Raw genomic sequence first — 23471 nt, 5'->3', positions numbered from 1 at the left:
TGGATACTGTCAGAACAGAACTGAATTGTAGGACACCCAGTTGGTGTCCACAGAGCAGCGGAGCGTTGCTTGATGTGGAAAAATCCACGTATCAAGTGGCCAGAAGTATTCTGTGAGTGTAGGCAGAAAAACTGTCCTCTCAGAGTGAGACAGAGACCATCTAGGGAGGTTGAGATCTGAAGACCAACACAGTCGTGAGTTATCTGGGATTTCTTTTTGCCTCTAATATCCCAGACTTGGAGCTAAAGGAGCCAGCAACCTGGAAATAACAATGGGTGCAGACAGCAAAAGCCCCCCAAAAAGCCTGTTCTATCTATACAAAGGACCAGAAAAGAGGCAGCCTAGCAAGACAGAATAAATAAAAAATGAATCAATGATGAATCCAAGGTTTCTGGCTCAAGCAACTGAGTGTAGGGTGGGTTGATTTGCTGAGATGGGGTACATACAATAAGGAGGAGACTTCAGGGAGGAAAATCAAGATTGTAAATGCCAATCAGAATCTCCTTGAAAAATATCATGGAGCTTAACAAATTGATAGTAAGATGTAGCTAGAAGAAATGGCAGACAATTTCTGTAGAACATTATAGGAGAGCTATCACTTCTTAAAAGGCACAATGTCAGACTTGCCCTACAGAACTGCCAGAAATATTGCCATATGTTTTTATTAAGCCATGATGGATCACAGTGATGAACTAGTAAGACCAGGTAATGGCATACAGTGGTACAAGAATGTCATATCACGAAGCTGCCAAAAATGGGAAAAGATAGCATAATTTAATCGGTAGTATTGGTTGAGGTAGATAAAGAAAAATAACACACACACACACACACACATTTATTTTTTAATTCTACAGCTGTGGAAAATTCCATATAGGTCAAAGAGTTTTTAGCATTTAAAAATAAAAGAGTTGATACCAACAGAAGGAAATCCTATGCTGTAATCATCTCAGTTACAAAGAAGTGATATAATCAGTGACCAAAAAGTAAACGATATTAAGATAAAAAGTAGGTATGCCTGAATTCACCTTTTTAAAGTTTGTGCAAAAAAAGATAAGAAAATAAAGATTAGAAAAAGAGCCAACTTCTGCTTCTGGGTAGATGGAGCATGTACTTTCTCTATTTCTAAGTAAAAAAAAAAAAAAAGCCTTAAAAACCTTAGAAATTATGTCTAAAACGAACATAAGGAGTCTCTGAAAGAGAAGAAGGAAGAAGGAAGACCAGCAAGAGAGGTTGAGATCTGAAAAACAACACAATAGTGAGTTTTCTGGGTTTTCTTTTTGCCTCTAACATCCCAGACTTGAAGCTGAAGGAGCCAGCAACCTTGAAATGACAATGGATGCAGACAACAAAAGCCCCAACAAAAGCCTGTTCTCTCTATACAAAGGACCAGGAAAGAGGCAGCCTAGCAAGACAGAAAAGTTTAAAATAATAGCTGTTCTACTCCAGCCAAATGCCAAATGCCAGACTCAGCAAAGTGTGAGCTGGGGAATCTTGATTCCACCATCACTAGCCTGTAAGGAAAACCTCAGTCTCCTATTGGGGTGCTGTCAGAAAAGAAAAAGCAGGGAGGTGGGACTTTCTTCACTTCTGGGTAGTGATGAGCACCTTCTCTCCCCCGTGGTCCCATGGTACCTGGACGCGTACCACCCTGTAATCATGAGGCACCCATGCCCTCTGCACTGTCATGGGTCAGAGGAGGCCTACTGAAGAGTCAGGACTTGCACACACCCCCAGCAGTAAAAACGCCACCACTTCCCTGTGGTGTCGGTATAGGCCACCAGGGGAGCAGCAAAGAGGCACTCCTACCCACTCTGAGACAAGGAGGTGTCAGTGGGGACCTAGTAAGGATCCAGAACTCCCACTCCCCTGCAGTCATAATGGGTAGCATCCTCCTCAGGTGGTCAATGAAATCTACCCCAAACTGGCAATAATAATATGGCACCTCCCTTCCCAGCTGCTGCCAGAGTGGTGTCATAAGAAGTCATCTCAAACAGGAGATATAAAAACTTCCAGAGTCTCATAACATAATACCCAAAATGTCCATGTCCCAATAGAAAATTACTCAGCATGCCAGGAACTCATTATGCCAAGATGTTAAACTGAATGGAAAAAGACAGTAGATAACACTATCACAGTGACAGAAATGTTAGATTTATCTGACAAAAATTTGAATACAGCCATGATCAAAATGTTTCACATGCAGGGGGCCGGCTGAGTGGCTCAGTTGGTTAAGAGCTCGCTCAAGAGTTTGAGCTCTGAGCAACAGCGGTTTGAGTCCAGCCTGAGCTGAGCAGCCGCTGAGCTGCCAACAGGTAGCAGGATGTCTCAGCTAAAAAAAAAAAAAAAAATGTTTTACATGCAGTTACTCACATACTTGAAACAAATAAAAAAATTAAAAATATGAGCAAAGAAATATAAAACCTCCGCAAAAAAATATAGAATATAAAGAAGAACTCTATGGAAATTTTAGCACTGAAAAGTAATTGAAACAAAAAATTCAATTGTGTATGCTCAACACCTTGAATGGACTAGACAAGAAAGAATTAGTAAACTGAAAGATAGAATGATAGAAATTACCCAATCTAAACAGAGAAAATAGACTTATAACAGAGCCTAAGGGACCTATAGCTAAAGATCTAACATTCATGTTATCAGAGTCTCAGAAACAAAAAAGAAAGAGGGTGGGGCTGGAAAAGTACTCACGGAAATAATTGCTAAAAACTCCCCAAATTTGTCAAAAGATATAAATCTATAGAATCAAGATGAGTGAGCCTCAAACAGGATTAACCCAATGAAATCACTGGTAAATAATTGCTAAAAACTCCCCAACTTTGTCAAAAGATATAAATCTATAGAATCAAGATGAGTGAGACTCAAACAGGATTAACCCAACGAAATCCACATCAAGATATATCATATTCAAACTTCTAAATACACACACACACACACACACACACACACACACACACATCTTGATAGCAGACACAGAGAAAGGACACCTTATCTTATCTACAGGAGAGAAAATAGAATGACAGCAGATTTCTCATCAGAAGCCATGGGAGCTATAAGGAAGTGGCACAACATTATTCATGTACAAAACAAACAAAAAACACCTGTCAATCCAGAATTCTATATCCAGTGACAATATCCTTCAGGAATGAAGGGGAAATCAAGACATTCTCAGTTGAAGGAAAGCTAAAAAAATTTTTTGCCAGCAGACCTGCCCTAAAATAATAGTTAAAGGAAATTCTCAAAATAGAAAAATGTTAGAACATCAGAATATAAGAAAGAAAAACAGAAAGAGTAAAAATAAGGACAAATTCTATACATTTTCCTTCTCTTCTTGAGTTTTCTAAATTAAGTTTGACCACTGAAACCAAAATTATAACATTGTGTGATGCGGTTCTCAATGTATATAGAGAAAATGTTTAAGACCACTTACTCTATTATAAATGGAGGAGAAAAAGAGACATAAAGGGAGGTAAGGTTTCTACACTTCACTCAAACTGGTAAATGACTGCACCAGTAAATTGCTATTCATTATGTATCCGCAATATAATACCTAGAGGATCCACTGAAGGAGCCATTCAAAGAGACACCTCAAAAACATTATAGATAAATGAAAATAGAATTCTAAAAATGTTCAAATAATCCACAGGAAGGCAGGAAAAGAAAACAAAGAAAGGAAAAACCTATAAAAAATAAAGTGGCAGACTTAAATCCAAACATATCAATAGTTACATAAAATATAAATGCTTCAATTAAAAGGTAGCTGTTAGAATGGATTAAAAACTACAACCCAACTATATGCTGTCTACAAAAATCTCACTTCAAATGCAATGATGTAGGCAAGTTGAAATAAAAGAATAAAAAATGTTATATCATTAAAACAATAATCAAAAGAAAGCAGGAGTGGCTATATTAATTTCTAATAAAGTAAGCTTCAGAGCAAAGCAAATTACCAGACAGGGAGGGACATTACATAATGATAAAAGGGTCAATCCACCAAGCCATGTCTTGCCATGTGTATGCACCAAACAACAGAACTATAAACTATATGAAACAAAACCCAACAGAATTAAAAGGAGAAACAGACAGATATACAATACAGGTAAAGACTTCAATATCCCTCTCTCAATAATTGATAGAGTAACTGGACCATCAACCAACAAGATCTAATTCTATAGAAGACTCCAACAACAACAGCTGAATACCAAGATAGAACATATCCTGAGCCATAAAAACAAACCTCAATAAACTTAACTGAAATCATACAGAGTATATCCTCTGATCACAATGGAATCAAACTAGAAGTCAATAACATATAGAAAATGAAAATTTCTAAATCTGGAGGCTCAACAATACACTTCTAAGTAATTTATGGGTCTTCACACCCACTAGGATGGTTATAATCAAAGACAGATCATAACAAATGTTTACAAGGATGTGGAGAAATAGGAACCCTTATACACTGCTGGTGGGAATGCAAATTATACAGCCACATTGGAAAAAAGGCTGGCCACCCCTCAAAAAGTTGAACATAGACTTATCATTTGGCTTAAAATTTTCATTCCTCAGTATATACCCCAAAGAAATGAAAATGTGTCCACACAAAAACCTGTACAGGAATGTTCATAGCAACATTATTCATAATAGCTAAAAGATGAAACCAACTCAAATGCCCGTCAGCCAATGAATGGATAAACAAAATGCGGCAAAACCAAACAATGGAACATTTTTTGGCCATAAGAAGGAATGGCATACTGACTCATGCTACAACAGGGATGAACCTTGAGAACATTGCGCTAAGTGAAAGAAGTCAGTCACAAAACCACATATAGTATGATTCCATTTATATGAAATGTCCAGAATAGGCAAATCTACAAAGAGAGAAAGTAGGTTAGGGATTTCCTAGGGCTAAGGTAGGATGAGGAAATTGCATAGTCAACGCTAAGGTATATGGGATTTCTTTTGGGATGATGAAAATATTCTAAATTTAATTTTAGAAATGGTTGCCCAACTATGAATATGATAAAGACCACCAAAGTGTATACTTTCAATGGATAAAAAATATACAGTTGGCCCTTGAACAACATGGGTTTGAACTACATGGGTCCACTTACACACAGAATTTTTTCCAATAAACACTGTGAATGTACTTTCTCTTCCTTATAATTTTCTATAATAACATTTTCTTTTTTCTAGCTTACTTTATTGTAAGAATACAGTATATAATACATGTAACCCAAAATATGTGTTAACTGACCGTTTATGTTATCAGTAAAGTTTCCAGTAAACACTAGGCTATTATAATAGTTAAATTGTTAGGGAGTCAAAAGTTATATGTGGATTTTTGACTCTGTGGAGTTTGGTACCCTTAACCCCCCCACTGCTCAAAGGTCAAATATACTATGCAAATTATATCTCAATAATGATATTACAAAAAAAATCTACAGGCAAAAAGGAAGTCTCAAGGGAAATCTAAAAGGACAATGAGCTGCATAAAAATAAAAATACAATATATTAAAATGTGGGACACAGCTAAAGTAGTGCTGAGAGGGAAATGTATAGCATTAATGCACTCATTAGAAGAGTGAAAAGTCTCAAATCAGTAATCTAGCCTTTCACTTCAAGAATTTAAATAAAGAAGAGTAAAATAATTCCAAAGGAAGCAGAAGGAAGGAAATTATAAAGAACAGAAATCAGTGAAATTGAAAACAGAAAAATAGAAAAAAGAATCAATGAAATTAAAAAGCTGGATCTTTGAAAAGACTGAAAAAATTAACAAACCTCTAGCAAGACCGCACAAAAAAAAGAGAAGACACAAATTATCAATAATTTGGGAATTAAACAAGGACATCGCTCCAGACCCCGCCAACTTCTAAAGGATGATAAGGGAATACTATAAACATTTCAACACCCATATTTGCAATCTTAGATGAAATGGACCAATTCTTCAAAAAACTTAAATGGCCATGACTCACCCAATAAGAAGGAGATAATCTGAATATCCCTGTAAGTAGCAAAAAAAAAAATTGCCATTTCAAATCCCCCTTCCCCCAATCAAAAAGAAATTTCTAGGACCAAATGGTTTCACTAGTGAATTCTACAAAACAATACCAATTCTACACAATCTTTCCCAAAAAGCAGATGAAGATGGAACATTTTCCAATCGATTTTATGAAGCTAGTATTACCCTGATATCAAAATCAGACAATGATTGTACAAATAAATAAAGCAACAGACCAATATCCTTTATGAGTATTGTGATCATTTTGAATTAAAGTTACTTAAGAAACTGTCCATGCGAGAAGAAAACCCTGACCATTCTGTCCACATAAGGGCAGGAGATAAATCTCCCATGTGACAGGTGCCTTCCCCTACTCCTCAGGGCTGACAGGCAGCCTTATCACAAGTTAAAAGAATCTGGAGTCCAAAAGTCTGTATAAACAAACCTTGTAAGGCCTTCACTAAGTTACTACCCAAGCTCTAACCTTACTTAGATTCCTTTCTAATAAGCAGTAACTTTCTTCGTCCTCTCAATCTCTCACAAATTTCTCATTTCTTTGTCTAAAAAGTATAACAAGGTGCCTGGTTAGATCATTTCTTTGAGCTTCATTTTATGATCTGAGCATCATATTGTGATTCTCCTGTGCGCATGTGTTAATTGGTTTTTTTCCTGTTATTACTAGCCCAGCTGCAAGAAGAAAAGATAAGTGGGGGCAGAATTCTCTCCCTCCCCATAGATCTTTGACTACTTTCCTGGTACAGAGTCCCTAAAACCTTGGTCACTTCCTAGGTGATGAGAGTGATAAAGGTGTCTTTTGTTATGTTAATGAGGCAACTTTTAGAATGCCCCTAGGTCACCTAAGGATGGAGCTGGTTGCTGGAGAACCAACCACACGATTCGAAGGTTGGAACTTTCAGTCCCAATCCTCTGACCTCCAGGTAGGGGAGAAGAGCTGAAGGTTAAAATGATTACCAATGGCCAATGATGTAATCAACCATACCTACATGCTGAAGCCTCCATAGAAACCCAAAGGACTGGGTTTGGAGGGCTTCCGTGTTGGTGAACACATGGAGATTTGGGGCAAGTGTGCCCTGGCAAGGCATGGAAGCTCTGTACCCCACCCCCACACCTTGCCCTTTGCATCTCTTCCATCTGGCTGTTCCTGAGTAATAGCCTTTTGTAATAAACCAGTAATTTAGTAAGTAAAATGTTTCCCTGAATTTCTGGGAGTCATGGTCATAGGTGAAGAAGTTGCTGTGTGACTTAACTCAGTGTCAGAGGCAGCGTGAGAAGATGTGCTGGCCTTCTGACCTCTAGCCCAGCACTGATCCCCATGCCCGCTCCTTGTTCAAGGTGTAAAACATGACCGCCCATCCGTCAGGTATTCCATAATGGTCTCCCACTTTTATCAATGGTTAATGATAATTAACCATTATCAAATGGCTAATGTCACCATTTTTACTTATTTATTTCCCTGTTGGGAACAGGATCACAGTCTGAGAATGGCACTCCCATTGATTAATATTAACTTAACTATAAAACAAATTACCGCTGACCCTGGCTGCATAAGTATCCCGAACAATAGACTCAGCTCCCTTAAACATAACCATGTATAAGGCTGGAAGCAAAACCTCATGGAACATGAAAAAGTCTGGACCAGAGGTTGCAAACTGGCAGGTCATGGACATCATGGCCTACAGGCTTATCTTATTTTGCTTCTCTGGTGTTTTTAAATATGAACTAATCTTTAGAAACTGCGAGTTTTCACATGTAAATTCTCTTGTCTGGTTTACCTTGGAAAATTAGTAGACTGGGCGCTCTGTCCCCCACCCATGCCAATTTGTGCAAGGTGGCAGTCAACTGGAGCTGGCAGGGGCTTCCTCAAGGCAGGACAAGTGCTGCTTCTCCAGCCCACCCACCTGCTTCCCCCACCCCTGCTGCACCCCTCCACCTATCTCATGGGCCTGCATATGCACTACTAGGCCCACAGTCCACTACCTGCCTAGGCCTCAAGTCCAAAAGCCAACCTCAAGATGCTATGAAGACTGCAGTGAAACTGGGAGGAGAGAACCAGCCATTCTATTTCCCCTCACCGTTTTTTTTCCTGACTTCAAATCTCTACCACAGCATCAAGAACACAGCTTGGGCTCTGAGTTTCCATGAATTACAGGACTGGCTTCCCATCTCTTAAGCAAGTGAGTGAGGGTTCAGCTCCTCAGAGGTCAGGGGTGCCTCCCTGTCCCTCTTGGGCCCCAGGCTGGTTTCTGTCAATGGGGCAAGTTCTCTGACAGGTCCCAGGCAGCACGTGGAGCCGGTGAACTTCACTTCCATTCCTGGGTCATCAGAAAGGTAAGATCAGTTGTCAGTATTACATTTTTCTCACCACAAGAAGTTGGGCATGAAGGATGACTAGAAATTTCACTTTTAGTTTTTAACCAACAGCCTTGTACTTACGACAGACTTAAAAGCTGTGTGTGTATGAGTATGTGTGGTGGTGTGCATAACGCATGCAAACACACACACACACACTCACAGACTCATCATCCATAAATTCTCTGCTTCACGGTGCTTCATGAATGACACTGCACCCAACGTTGACTGAGAGTTTCCTGCCATACAAAAAGACACATCTACTGGGACCAAAGGCAAATGTAGCTAGAGACACTGCTCTCAGAAACTTGATGTGGGAAAAAAAAAACTATATCGCTCCAGATTTCTAGGAAAGTCACGAATTGAATAGAGAGGAAGCTATCCCTTTGAAGGAGAGGGAATTCTTTGGTCCCACACATGGAGGTACCTGGGAGGACCTACACTCTGAGCAGGAATAGGGTGGTCTGGGAAGGTGCTCCCAGCACTGATCCCTTCAGCTCCCAGGGACCTGGAAGGCGAGCAAACAGACTGGGTCTCTCCAGGCCTCTGCTGCCCACGTGGGTTCTGGGCAGGCCAAAATGAAGTTCTCCTGGCTGTTGATGAGGCTGTCATAGCACCGAGCACATGGAACTTATACAATGAAAAACCCCATTGACACAGCTCCCCGTTTTGTGCCTTCAAACATTTCTATCACCCTCCAATGTCTCTACAAAATGTATTCCAATTTTGTAGATGCAAAAGAGCTAGATGGCTACTTGTGTGGTGCAAAAGCTTCTGAAAGAGATGATCATGCAAGAGACTAATTAGCATCTAGGTGAAGTACGAGGAATGATCAAAAAATACTATGAATGTTTAAATTAAAAAAAAATGTTACAGTAAAAGACACATTGCCATTAATACCCCTCAAAATACTCCCGCTCGCTTCAAACACATTGATCCCATCACTATGGTCACTTTCTGAAGCAGTTCTGGAAGTCCTCTTTTTTGAGTGTCTTGAGTTGCGCTGTCATGGCTGCCTCGATGTCCTGAATCATTTTGACTTTGGGGAAGAGCCAGAAGTCACACGGTGCCAGATTCGGTGAGTAAGATGGATGAGGATATATCCACCTTCTATATCCTAATATTATTTGTTTGACATAATATTTTTGTTTGACAGAAATTGCCGTATGCCAGAGCAATATGTGACACAGAGCCCACTGTGATCACAAAATACAATGAATGCTGCTGCTGAGTGCCATCCAATGGAGAGGGAGGAATTTCAATATGGAAAGCGGCAGGTCAAACCATAGTAACAGTGTATGACAAGGTTCAACTTGTTCAGTGCAGTCAGTTGGGTGTGAGCTACAGTTGAGAGAAGGTATTTTAAAGTATGCCATAAATCATGGCTCACAATGCATTAACATGAAATGGGCAAATAGCTTCATCCTCCATCATGACAAGGCTCCGTGTCACACATCGCTTCTGGTATATGGCAATTTCTGTCAAAGACATTATGGTGTGTCTTCATCCACCTTATTCACTGAATCTGGCACCGTGAGTGAGTGTGTGTGTGCGCATGTGTGTGTCTGCATGTGTTATGCATACTGCTACACGCACTCATACACACACTTAGGATCTTCCCCAAAGTCAAAATGACCATGAAAGGTAAAGGTTTTGAATCAATTTAGGACGAGGCAGCCATGACAGCACAACTAAAGACATACATGAAAGAGGACTTCCAGAATTGCTTCAGAAAGTGGCAAGAATTGTGGAATAAGTATGTTCAAAGTGAGGGTATTTTAAGGGGGGTTAATGGCACTGTGTCTTTTACTGTAATAATTTTTTTTTCATTTAAACATTCACCATGTTTGTGGGCCGGCCAAGTTGGTTGAGAGTTGGCTTGGTAGTGAGAGCTCTGAATAGCAAGGCCGCTGGTTCGGTTCCCACATGGGCCAGTGACACTGTGCCCTCTACAGCTAAGATGGTAAACAACAGCTCGACCTAAAGCTGGGCTGCAGTGAGTGGCCGGCGACAGCATAGGCTGCAGTGGGGCTGCAGTGGCAAGCCAGCGGCCAGCAGCCTGCAAGAACTGCAGTGAGCTGCCGTGAGCTGCTTTGAGCCGCTGTGAGCCGCCATGAGTGGCCGTCCAATGGCCGATGACTGACTGCCTCAGCCAGGAAGAGTGCAATGATCACAATACCAACATGGGCCAGTGAAGCAACGTCCTCCACAACTAGACTAAAGAACAAAAGGACAGCAACATGTCTGTTCCCCTTCCCTGATTCCCCAATGGTGTTCCCCTCAACCAATTCCCCAATAAAAATCTTTAAAAAAACCAAAAACACTCACCGTATTTTGTGATCACACCTTGAATATGTATCATAATTATTTCTCATCCCGATCTTGTAAAATGCAAATGAGTTTCTTCCTTTCCAAGATAAGTAGTTTGAGGAAAGTCATGTGAAGAAACGGTATATAAACAAACACTGTACTTTTCTCTAAATCATATTTCTCCCTTTTCATTTAGAATTATTCATGGTTTTGAATTTTACATAGATTGTTTACCACTAACCTGCTAACAAAAGATCAAAACCAATTATGTCCTTTACCATCTTGGCTGCTCCTACTAGAAAAGACCAGATTACCCTGTTAATGGGTCACAGTCTCCTTTTTGAAGCTACAGGTGGGATAGGCCAGGGGCATGGATTCTAAAAATGTTCAGGTCTTGCTATCAGCACGCTCAGAGTCTACGGCAGCCAACAGAAGGAAAATCTGAGGTTTGTGTCACATGAATTTTGCAAAATGCTTCATGAGCTTGGTGCAACCAAAATAGAATACACATATCATCAGATGGCCCGGAATCACAACTGGCTTAGTTGCACCCTCCCAGCCCACCAAGGCAGCAACTCTGCCCCAGGAAATAACAGTGACACTGGACAGTGTTCAAAGTACTTCTGCATATAATATGTCTGGCTGTGAAATGCGTGCCTCCCCACGCTGGGTAAAGTAATCCACACGCCAGGGGAATTTCTACTATAGCCAGGTGGGAAACAGACCCGTGCCATAAAAACGCTGAGAGCAGCCGAGGACATGCTGAGTATTCTTATTTAGAAAAGTCTTCGAGTCATGTTTCATATGACATGCAGGGCAGCCTAAAATCGTCACATAGCTTGTTCTGAATCTGTCAGGGCGGCAGGTTTAGGCTTTACAGCAATGAAGCAGACTCCCAGCCCTCATATGGTTAAAAATACCTTCAAATTTACTGATTTTCATCCTCATGTGGCTCTCGGCCCCCACCTTTTTTCTTTCTTTCTTTTTGTTTTTCTTCTGCTTCCATTTAGCAATGCCATTTGATGAATGAAGGGGTTTGACCAAGAAAAGATTCGAGTTGAAGAAATCGTTCCGAGGGTAGAAACTGGCACCATTTAGGGGGAATGACAGAACCCCCAGAGTAGTTCAGCTCTGGTGACTATTTCTGAGTAACCCTTTGCGTAGCCAAGCTGCAGGGAGGACGGGGCAGGGGGCAGTACCCTGGGTGAGCGGTCATAAGGACTCCAGTAGGCTGCAACCTACATTCAGAGCTTTCCATGTGGGCCAACAGTTAAAAGCAATTTTTATTTTATTGCCCTAGACTAGAAGTTAAATCCTAGGACTCGCCATTCCTTCAGCCCATGTGGGAGTAAATGATTTCTGCCAACTTTGGTTTGGTTGTTTGCCCACGGCTATCATTAAGTTGGACAAGGTTACCCAGGGAGGTTACCCCACCCACCCCACCACCTTGTGTTAAAATTTTATTTTCTGTTTGGTTTATATTCCTTTAAGAGCCTGCCTTCTAAACAAATTTACCAGTTGCTTAAAATAAATAGATCAAAGTATAGTAAAAGAAAAAAAAACCCCACAATTGACAGTAATTGCTACCTAATTTCATTTTTCAATTAAATAGTTGCTAACACTCAACTGCAGTCACTATTTACATAGAGGGGACCTACTCGCACACTGGTGGCTGAGGCTAAACTATGTATGAAACAACCTCATCTAGTAAATTACACTATTTTCTAAACTCCCTAGAACCGTAACCTTTTTGTTCACTTTGCCTGCTCTCTGGCTTCTGATTACCAAGTTGGTGGTCTTTGCATGGCCACATGACTTCCCACAGGTCCACTGTCGCCGAGACCAAAGGGGTTTCAATGTTTATCAGGATATGCATCTTAGGAATTCTATGGTTCCACCTTCATCATAATTATTATGGTTCATGAAAATAATAATCAAGTGTACTATTATGTTTAGTGGAGAAATGGAGAACTAGAGTCTTATCAATTACAGGCATTTGTTCAGAGATTGAGGAACAGGAACAACCCCCCCCCCACACCCGGTTTCAGTGGCCTCAAAACATAAAATTGAAACATCAAGATCAAATGAAAAGAGATAGACCAAAAAAAAAAATCACTGCAGAGGGGCTACAGTAATTAAATACATAAATGAGCTCTCATACCAACCATGTCCCTTTTGCAAAACCATTAGCACTTATGAGCAGAGCTTAGGATGTGAGCCCATGAATGAATGTTAAAAACATTTTTTTTAAAGTAAAGACTCTTGTGAGAATCAAAATAAATTCTAGGTGTGAAACAACTGACAATATAAAACAGTGTCACTGGAAATGTAGACATCATGAGTTTTAACTACATGCATCTGTAGCTCCTCAGAGGTAGACAAAAACAAAAGACACAAGCCCCACCCACCCCCAGTGAGTACACAGGGCACTAATGAATAAATAATCACACATCAGGTAGTGATAAAAGTGCTAGAGAAAGTAAGCCTGGGCAGCCACACACAGAGAGACTGGGGTGGAAACCTTTGCATGCAGGCATATATATTTTCTACTTCCCTTAAAAATGGGAGCTCCTTGACCTGGAGGCGGCGTCTTCACAACCTTCCAGATAGCTCACAGGAGGATGCACGAAGAATGATGCCATCTCCTGAGAAGCCCAACTGACACTAAGTGTGTCCTTCTGAGGATCAGAAATTTCAATCAGATGGAAAAGGAGGGACCGCAATGTCTCATCATCTCTCCTCACCACCCTAGTGTTTTGTTAGAGAAAACGTACACTCAGCCAGTTTGCGGTTCTGCTTTAGAATTCTGGGGATAAAGAGGGATGGTTTACAGTTTTTATAGCAATAATTACTTTCAGCAGCATTTTGCTTTAAAAGTCTTTCCATCTAGTTTCCTAAAGAAACCTTGTTTGTACAAAAATACAAGGGGACTTGGAAATCTGCTAAAAAATGCATTCCCTCTACCTGTGGGTGAGTTGGCATGTCTGGGGACTCTGAGGACATTGAGCAGACCCAGCAGCTCTGGGAGTGTCAGGAGGATCAAGAAGAGAGCCTGCTCCTGTAGAGAAGACCTCAGTTGACCATGAACCTTGCATACTCACCTTCTCCTTCTGTCCTCCGCCTATTATGCCTAGCTGTACACCCTTCAGTTTCCAACACAGAAACCTGGGATAAGAGAAAGGGTGTGCACTGCCTTTCTTTTTCCACCATAAAGCAACTTACAAAAGCAGTAAGGTTTAAGTTTATTCAACACTGGAAACAAAAATATGTATCATTTAGAGAGAGACATATGCATAACACCAACAGCAGGAGAGAGAAACATCTCGACCACCTAACAACTTGCTATGGAAAAATTGGACAAAATAGGCCTTCACAGTATAATGCTATTATGCTTTGGAGAAGAAAGCAAGACAACAGTTCTTAACCAAGGGCCAAACAAATTTCTAAAGATAGCACATTTACTAAGTGCATTCATTTTGTCCTCACAACAACCTAATGAGAAAGCTACTGTTATCATCCCATTTTATGGATGAAGTAACTGAGGTTAGAGAGGTATATTAAAACTTATCCAAAGTCCACAGGTAGTAAGTGGCAGAGCTGAGGTTTTGAACAACACAGCTTAAGTTACTGAAGCATGTGTGATAAAAGCACATATGCATTAGAAGTACAGTGACCAAATAAATTATCCTACAAACAGTATATTTGAGAGTGAAAGGATACATTATTTATAGATGTGCTAGGATAACAAATGTAAACCATGGACATTGCAGACAAACCAGGATGGATGGTTACCTTAATTACCACGATTAAAGTGAGATATAACAAAAAGTGTCTCTATGTCTCTAAATATTATTTAGTTATGCATTTCCTCAGTAATTATTTATTGAGCACCTACTACGTGGCAGGCACTGTTCTAGACAGTGAGTCAAACAAAGTCCCTTCCCTCGTGGAGCTCATGTCCTAATGTCATTTATGTGTGCATATGTGTCTCTATGTGCATGTGTACACATGCAATTCAAAAAGTGTGTAGGTACGTGCAATAATGAGACAGATGTGACATCTTTTTTCCTGTAAATCTGTTCAGGTTGGACTGTGGCCTATTAAAATTTACCTGGTAGCCAGAGTTATATGGTTTGAACCTTTAACCTATGTATCCTTAACACAAAAAATATATATTTCAAAAACATTAAAATTCTACATTCCCTAAGTTAGGGATGATGGAAAAGGCTAGACCAATGTTCAGGAATTCTACACTCAAGTTCTAGCTCTGATACTCCTATGAGTTATGCACCTTGCTTTTTCATTGGCTCTTTCTGTCCTACCCAGCTTACAGAGTTGTTGTGAGGTCAGACTAATCTTACCTGTGGAGTCACCGCTGCTTTCACATATTATTTCAGTGGGTCTACACAGTGGTCCTGTGAAGTAGGCTGGATGTTATTATCATTATTGCCTGATCTTACGATGAAAACCTGAGACAGTCAAAATGAACTCATAAGGGTCAGCATGAGACTCAAGGGTACCCAGGCCTCGGGCTGCAGGTTAAGAGCAGGTGACTTTATATACATCAAGGTGTTCTGAAGACCATCGACAGAGGTCTAGGACTTAATATTCTTCTCCACGAGAGGTAGGATGGCAGGGAGAGACACAGTGGAGCGATGACGTACACCAGCCAAGGACCCCACTTATACTGCGTAAGAGCTGCAATGGCTTGGGCAAGTTCCCCGAGCTCTGTAGCCCTGTTTCCTCATCTATTTATTCAAACTTGGGATAATAATGGTGCCTACCATCCAGAGTTACTGTGAGGATTACATAAGATAATGGGTATAAAGCACTTGGCCCAAATACCCGGCGTGGGAGAACGCCCTACCATGGTGAGCCATTATTTTATTAAAGAAACCATGATAGAGGAATTACCCTTTCTCACCTATCTCCGCCCTCCACGGCCACCATAAAAGGCTTCACTCAGTTCCATTACACTGCTCAGGTTTCCGGGTTTGGGGATCGCTAGGAAACAAGCTCAGGAACAGACAGTGGCCGAGTTGCCACTAGTGGCGCAGTCACAGAAATACGGCAACGGAATTGTTTCACTGCCCTGTGACTCCATGAGGGCTTTCTATAGATAAGAGAACCTCCCAACTTTATTTTAGAGTGCTTTCGCATGCAGGGCGGGCATGTGTAATCTGATTCATTTTCAGTTGAAATTTCTAAATGTAATTGTGAATTTGATTTTTCATTCCTGTCTGTCATATGTGAGCCTGTGTATGCCCACACTGCGTCGTAAAATTCACATTTAAAATATAATTTTGTCACAGTCACATGGAGAGTTTTCAGAGGAGTTTCCACTCCCTCCTCTGGAATTATTGAAGAGGCAGAGAGGAATACACACATTGTCATACAAGGGATGAATTTTTAAAATCAAAATTAGAAAGGCCTTGGACAGTGATGAACAATGTGTGCGATTGTTGCAGGAAGTACATCCATTATGATTCACTGCATTTAAAAGACGTAATTGCAAGAGAGCAACCTACACTTAATTGTGCATGTCTCATTTAGAACGACAACACGCCCATGTCTACACATCACTTTAATAAAACAAACACGTCTACCTTGGCTTAAGTTGCTTTTGTTTTAAGAGTAAAATCTTTGTTGTAAATGATTTCCTCCCCTACAAAGTATCTCATGTTATCCTTATGGCAATAGTAAACAGATGCAGCAAATATATATTCCTACTTCTACTAATTAAACAAGAGAATCAAGTAGGTGAAAACTTGCCAGGGTCATAAGACAAAGTTAATGGCAGAATTGGAACTGCACCAAGGTCTTCCTACTTCTAATCTAGGGATATCTTTTCTAAAACTTAAGTCCACACTTCTGAACTGCTGAGCTATTCTCCTTCTATCCAAATGTGAAAATATAGATGATAAAATAAAGACAGAATTTTGACACCTCTACATCCTGCAGATAGAAAAACTAGAAAAGTACATATTATTTTAAATTACGTTAAAGAGATTCTATCATGATATTCTATGAGCAGAACAAACCTATGGACTTTGAACATTATATAGAAAGCATTTCTTAAAAAGTACCACGTAAAATGTCACTGAGCCATCCAACAATGTCAACATAGAGCCTCTGATCACTACAAACATACAATATTAATATCTAGCCATGTTCAAAAAAGTGTTTTAGAAGTCTAGGAGGCCAGAAATAAGGAGAGAAATCAAAGCAAAAGATGTAGGTAGGATTTCAAGCCACTGTGAACCAGGAGAAGTCCAGGTGTACCTGTTACCTGCCCTATATGACTTCAGACCAGTAAGGGAAGGATTCAGACATAAACTCCTCAGTCTGAGAGAGCTACCTGTTGCAGAAAAGAAACAGAAGGAAACAGGTCAATGCTTTATGGCCCTGGGGAGAGGGAAAAGTCACCTGTGAAGTACAAAACTTCAGGTGTACAACACATATTAGGATAAGGTCTATATTTATAGTACTTGAATCACATAGGAAAACCAAGCTAAATAACTAATACTAAAAACCAATCACTGAAACCCCAGGTCCCAGCAAGAAGAACACTCAAAACCATTTTGTGAGAACCTTTCACAACTTAAGGAAAACAGACTCCTACCAAGTAAACATCCCCTGCTGAAGCTAACTCGCAACAAAAACTATAACTTATATTAGGAAACAAATATACAAAAGGGAAAGTCAGTAGATGTGATAAACATAAGAACTCATAACCCCCCCCCAAAACTAGAAATAACAGAACAATCTGAAAAAAAATCTATAAAATAAATACAGTTTAAATAAACTCAAGAATGAAAGGAGGAATAAAAACTATAATTAAACAATAAAGAACATGAGCAAAATGCAGATAGACTTGAAAAATGACCAAAAGGACTTAATGAAAATATAATTAAAATGAAAAATCTGACAAGTAAGTTAACCACAGATTAGAAACACACTGAAAATAATATGGCAGGCTAGAAAAAAAAAAGATCTGATAAAACCACCAAGAAATAGAAGAAAAAACAAAAGAGATGAAAAACATAAAATGGCATTAAGAGACATGGAAGCACAAGAAGTTCCAAGCCAGAAAAATAAAATAAATCCATAGAAAACAACAGAATAACCAAATGAAAAATCTGAAATATGAGCACAGAGAAAGGTCAGATTAATCCCAAACACCAATGAGAGTAACAACATAATTTTCCTTAGCAACAAAAGAGGGCAGAAAGTAATGAAATAATATCTTCCAACTGATAAGTGCTAAAAACTCAACTACTATCCTCCATTATATAATCATTCAAGAGAATAATCAAAATAAAGACATTTTCAGACAAAAACCAAGAGAATTTATCATTCAAAGGCCCTCCTAGAAGTAGCCAGTAAAGAATATATTTCAGTAAAAAGGAAACAATCTGGAAGAAAAGGGATGATACAAGAAGTAACAATGAAGATAAATTGGTAAGCATGTTTGCAAATCTATGTAAACATTGGTTATAAAAATTTAAAAACGAATCTGGAGCAAGTTAAATATAAACCAGGTCTAAATCATAAGACAAAAAAATCAGAATTTAATCATTGGTGAAAAATCTATCCATAAACAAACCATGAAATTCAATTGGTTTTATTACAGGTGTGTTTTTACAACCTACAGGGAACAAACAAGTTTAGACAAAAGGTTCTCTGTATACTTCTTAAAGCTTCAAGATATGTGAAAAACAAAGCATCCCATTAATGATAAATATTTTTGTCATTGTTAAAGTTGATGTAAAGAGTAACATTTTTGGTGAAAAATATTATTTTATAATAATAATATGCTATTATTTTAAAAGGTACAAAAATCTTTCTGTGGTAGAGTTGCAGTGGTAAAATTCTAGAAGGCACATGAACTGGTCCTTAGAAAGAATATGAGAAAGCTGTTGAAAGTCATCCTTCAGACAGAAAACAGGAAATCTATGGTTAGCCCAATGGAAAGAGATGGAGACTTTGAGACAAAAGAATCAGAACTCTCTTTTTAGCTTTATTAGGGGCAAACACATGCCATCAGGAAGACCAGGCGTTAGAAGTGCATTTAAAGTGAGATGGGGTGAAGACCACGAGCTTCAACCACTGACCAACTAGCTGGTGAATATGCTTCTGGAAAAGCAAAAATGACACAGAGAAAGAAATAAAGGGCAAGAATAGAGTTTCCCCAGAGATCAAGATCTCAGTAATTCAGGCAGGCATTATCCAAGGAAACTCTCTGGTTTCATATTTCAAATACAGGACAGCCTGGGCCCCAGAGGAGAAGCCTTCATGGACCACACTGCTTTGTCTTCCTCTTAAAATAATAATACAAGTTACTTAATTTCAAGACAACAGGATGGAGGGAAGTGGGAAATTCTGTATCCTGACCCCAAGGTTAAGGGCAAAGGAAATAAAAAGGGCAGGGTGAGTGGTGACACCTGGGAGTCAAACCGACCGGCTCTACAAGACCACATATAAATGAAGGGGCATCTGGGGAACCACTGAGGACAAACGAGGGGCATCTGATACTTTAAACAGCAGGGGACCCAGTGCTTTGTCCTTGAACCTTGAATAGAAGTGGAATGAATGGCCAAGTTCACCCAGCTTAGGGCAAATCCCATGACCCATTTCACAGGCAAGAAAGTCAGAGGAGACAATCTTAACACTCCAGGAAATTTTTCTCTTCTGAATTCTTTGGCTACCTATTTTTCCAGGCTGTAGAGCACCATCCCTGTGGGCAAAGTGTGCGTTCATAACTGTTAAAAAAACAAACAAAAAAAACAGTTGCTGAAAATATAAATATTCAAAATGAAAAAGCAATAAGAGTTCACATGTTGAGGACCTAAGTGAAAAACAAACTGGGAGATGTTTCTTGCCAAAATTTTAAAAACTTTTCAAAGCTGTACTAAATTTGCCATGTTCTTTTATTTATTTAACCTATTTCACTTACACATACACAATATCATCATCACTTTGGGAAACTTTATAACAACAGGACTTTCTTTTGACCACATTATTAGGAAGTTGATTTTCCCTGATAACCAGACAAAAACAATGAAAAGTCAGGTCAAATCATTCAACACTGCCAAAAATGCATTTTCTCGCTTTTGATTGTTAATACTTCTAAGGTTATATTTATTGTGTTGCAATCTAGAGAACTTTCTGAGTTCACCATCAGGCATGATTTTTAAAATTTTATTTTTCAGTTACAGTTGCCATACAATGTTATGTCAGTTTCAGGTGATTTAAACCTCCTACAAAGGTTATCAGGAGCCTCCATTTTGGGTAACCTGATTTAACCTTGTTCCGACTAATCACTTGCAATATTTCTCCATGTTCTCTGGGGTAGGTAAGTTCAGGTACACTAGGTACAGGCATAAAAGTGCCCCAAATAGAAACCATGGCATTTTGCATGAGTTAATACTCCTGTTACCTCATAGCCTCACCTCCCCCTCCGCACAGCTCAAGTCATCATTCTCCCCAGATATGAGCAAACTAAGTCATATAAGTCACCCCAAATAAGTTTTTCCAGTGCAAAAGTTCAAACAGAATTTGAATGACTAGAAGACTATTTAATGGGCTGTGAAAGTGCCCCACAGTGCCAGGACAGTCTTCCTCAAAGCCAAACAGAAAGGTTGGGGCCTGGAGGCAGAGGAGGGGGGGCGGGGGGGGGGGGGAGAGATCTCTGAGCATTTCCAGGCTCCCTAGGCACAGAGTTGCTGCAGAGGACAAGGTTGGACTATATACAGGAGGAACCTGGAAGGGAGCCCAAGTACCAGCTTTGGGGACTCCAACCCCACACTTTCTGCTCAGAGAACTATACTCTTCACCCCACCCACTGCAGTCTCCTTTCACACCCTGCTGTACCCAGACCCTTCTGGCTGGGATCCACGAACATTTGTCCATTTCTGTGCCACCCCAGATGCGGGAAGGAAAGCGGAAAGAGTAGTCAGAGAAGTTTAGCATTTGGGGGAGGCAGATGACCGGATAAGAAAACTGTCAACAGGCAGTTCAATACACCTATGACCTCATACAAGTATAAATGCCTTTTAATAGAATGCCACACAATGTGATAAGGTCAAAGACGATGAAGAGATCGTGATAGGAAAGGAGCAAGCATACGAAGGCAGCCCACGGAATAAGAGCACGTGGAGGAGGCTAAGCCTAAAACAGAAGCAGGCAGCTCAGCTCATTGTGAAAGGAACTGGAGTGTCTGTCAGAGATGTTCCCGGCACTGCTGCTACTCTCACTACCACTCCAGTAATGATGACACTATTTAGTGTTTATGACATGCCCAGCATTATCTTAACAATGTTATACATACCTATTCTCAATGAATTTTCACAATAAAACAAGCTTCCGGGATAGACACAAAGAGGAGACATCAGACAGACCTGGGGGGATTCCGGCTCACCCACCAGCAAGTTAACCTCCCCATGTGTCAGTTTCCTTGTATAGGAAATGGGTTGTGAAAATTAGACATAATGAACTTAAGTGCCTACTCGAGGCTGTTATTAGTGTAATTAATCAGATTAAAATAATCAGGAGGAAACAACAGAAGAAAGAGTTGTGACTGAGTAGAAATGGTGACAGAGAAACAGCAGTGGAAACGGGGCACACGGCACACCTCCAGTGACAAGGCTGGGACTTGGAGAGTGAACGGAGCCTGCATTTGGCTCCCTACTTTGTGTGTCTGTGGGCAATTAGTATAAATGCTGTGTTTCAGTTTCCACCTCTACCAAGTGAGAGTATTAATATCTGTCCTTCCTACATGGCAAGGTAGTTGTGCAGACCGTAGGAGGAGATGGCACCTAAGTTTATTATTACAGGCAACAAGTTTATGTAAATGTGCATATCTGGCTTGACAGATGGGGAAATCCACTTCCCCTCATTCTATTTCTCAGGTGAAATTAAAACACTCAACTAGCAGAACCATGCCAAAGCGAGGCAATTACAGAGGGCGAAGTCATCAAGCAGCATGCATCTCCTTTGGTCACCACTAACCGGATCTAATTCAGGTAATCTGACGTTGGAGGTCCACTTCAAGCTTACTTACCTCCCACAACTTCCACCCTCCCATAAAACATCCCTTCTACCTGCTTTGTGCGTCCCTCCCTACTTACATCTGTGTTTATGCCTCTCAGGATAAACTGGCCATCCTTGGAAACCCAGTGTAAATGCTTCCATTGCACAAGGAAGTGATTCCTGCCTCCCTACGCTGTCATGTTATCTTTTCTGGATTTCTCACCCTACTTAGCACTTCTCTGCATTATCATCGCTGGTGTATGTACCATCTCCTGCACTTATTGGGCTCCTCAATGGCGAGAGGCAATACATCTTTTCACTCTTAATGGAAACCTGCCTCACTGTACATACAGCACAGGACCTTTCCCAGGGCAAATGGAGAAAACTGAGGCAATAATACATAAATTTTTTGGACCTAATAACATCTGAATCATTACAGCAGTAGCTGACATATTTTAAGATAAAAAAGCATAAAGTAAAAATAATGGTAAGCACCATGCTGATAACAAAAGTTTATGTGGTGGAGGGGAATGGAGGTGAGAAAACATGATCCGGGGCTTCTGCTTTCCAAATGGGGCTTAAAGGCAGTTTGAAAGGTGGGTTGATTACTTTTAAAGATGCATCTTGCCTCACTGGCCTCAGTCAGTTAAGAAAATGCTTCCTAGAGAGTGACAGCCTCAGCCCAGAGGAGGGAGGAGACAGCGTTACTGTCCCAGCAGCAGGCACTCAGGTGTCCCTGGTCCCCTTCCATGCACCTCATCAGTCAGGTGCATGGCCAGGTCTGTATCATGGGGACGGTCAGGTCTCTCCCTTTCAGCAGCCAGGCCTCTAACTAGTTTAGCCTCCGTGCTCGCCAGCACCTCTCTCCCAGTAGGTGAGAGCAATAAATTTCAGCCCGCTGGCCTTCTCCCTCAGTAAACAGGTCTCAGCCTTGGCCAGAGAGCTGTCACACTTGGCCAATGAGGCAGAAGTAAGCAGCAAATCGCTAAGTGTGTATGGGCTAATACTTGAGGCTATTTCAAGCCCAATGTCCACTTAAGAACCCAAAGCACTAAACTGCTCCTCCCTGTGTCCTTCTTGACCAGAGGAAGTTGCTTTATCTGTCGCCCCCGCCCTGGTCCATGGAGAGGTGGTCACGACCCAGAGGTCAACTCTCCAACCCAGTCACCCTCCGGAGCTTCCCCTCCCGATTCTCCCTACCCCGCGGGTCCAACTCGCTCACCAATCTTGGCCAGGGAGGCCAGCAGGATCCACAGGGTGATCTCGAAGGGGATTTGCACATGGGGGTAATCCAGGGTGAACACTGGCAACCGGCTCTCCTCGAACGGCGTCGTCCCGGGAGCAACCACGCTCGCGGGGCTGGGCGGGCTGGAGCTAGTGCCCATGGCCCTGGGCGCGTCCAGCAGGGTCTCGGCTAGGGTGCCCGCCGGTCCGGCCACCTGCAGGAGCAGCAGCGGCAGCAGCAGCAGCAGCAGCGGCGGGGGCGCCCGCAGGCTCCGCCCGGTGCCCGCCGGCTCCATGGGCTCTGCTGCTCGCGCGCCCATGAGCCCCACGTTCGGCCCCGGGCGCTCAGCGCATCGCGCCCGGCAGCGCCGCCCGCTGGGCCCGCACAGTGCGGGGCAGCGACAGCTGCGGCTCGCCGCTGCCACCGCCGGGCCGTGTCTCTGCAGCCCACCGGCTCTGCCCCAGCCGCGAGCGGGCACGGTGCCTGGCCGGGTGCGCACCCTCGGCCGTCCTTAGCCGCCCTCCG

At 41.2% G+C, this 23471-nt stretch overlaps 1 protein-coding gene across 1 annotated transcript in view; it reads right to left on the bottom strand.

Annotated features, from left to right (window-relative positions):
- Positions 1-23446, bottom strand: part of SLC9A2 (solute carrier family 9 member A2) — an 83139-nt gene extending 59693 nt beyond the window's left edge. Inside the window, exon 1 of the mRNA XM_019668726.1 lies at positions 22944-23446. Within this exon, the coding sequence (XP_019524271.1) occupies positions 22944-23265 (322 nt within the window). The 5' untranslated portion in view covers positions 23266-23446. The remainder of the gene's footprint in view (positions 1-22943) is intronic.
- Between the last annotated feature and the right edge of the window lie 25 nt (positions 23447-23471).

This window comes from Hipposideros armiger, unplaced genomic scaffold (genome assembly GCF_001890085.2).
Source record: "Hipposideros armiger isolate ML-2016 unplaced genomic scaffold, ASM189008v1 scaffold_535, whole genome shotgun sequence".
NCBI lineage: Eukaryota > Metazoa > Chordata > Mammalia > Chiroptera > Hipposideridae > Hipposideros > Hipposideros armiger.
This window is presented reverse-complemented; position numbering and strand designations above follow the sequence as displayed.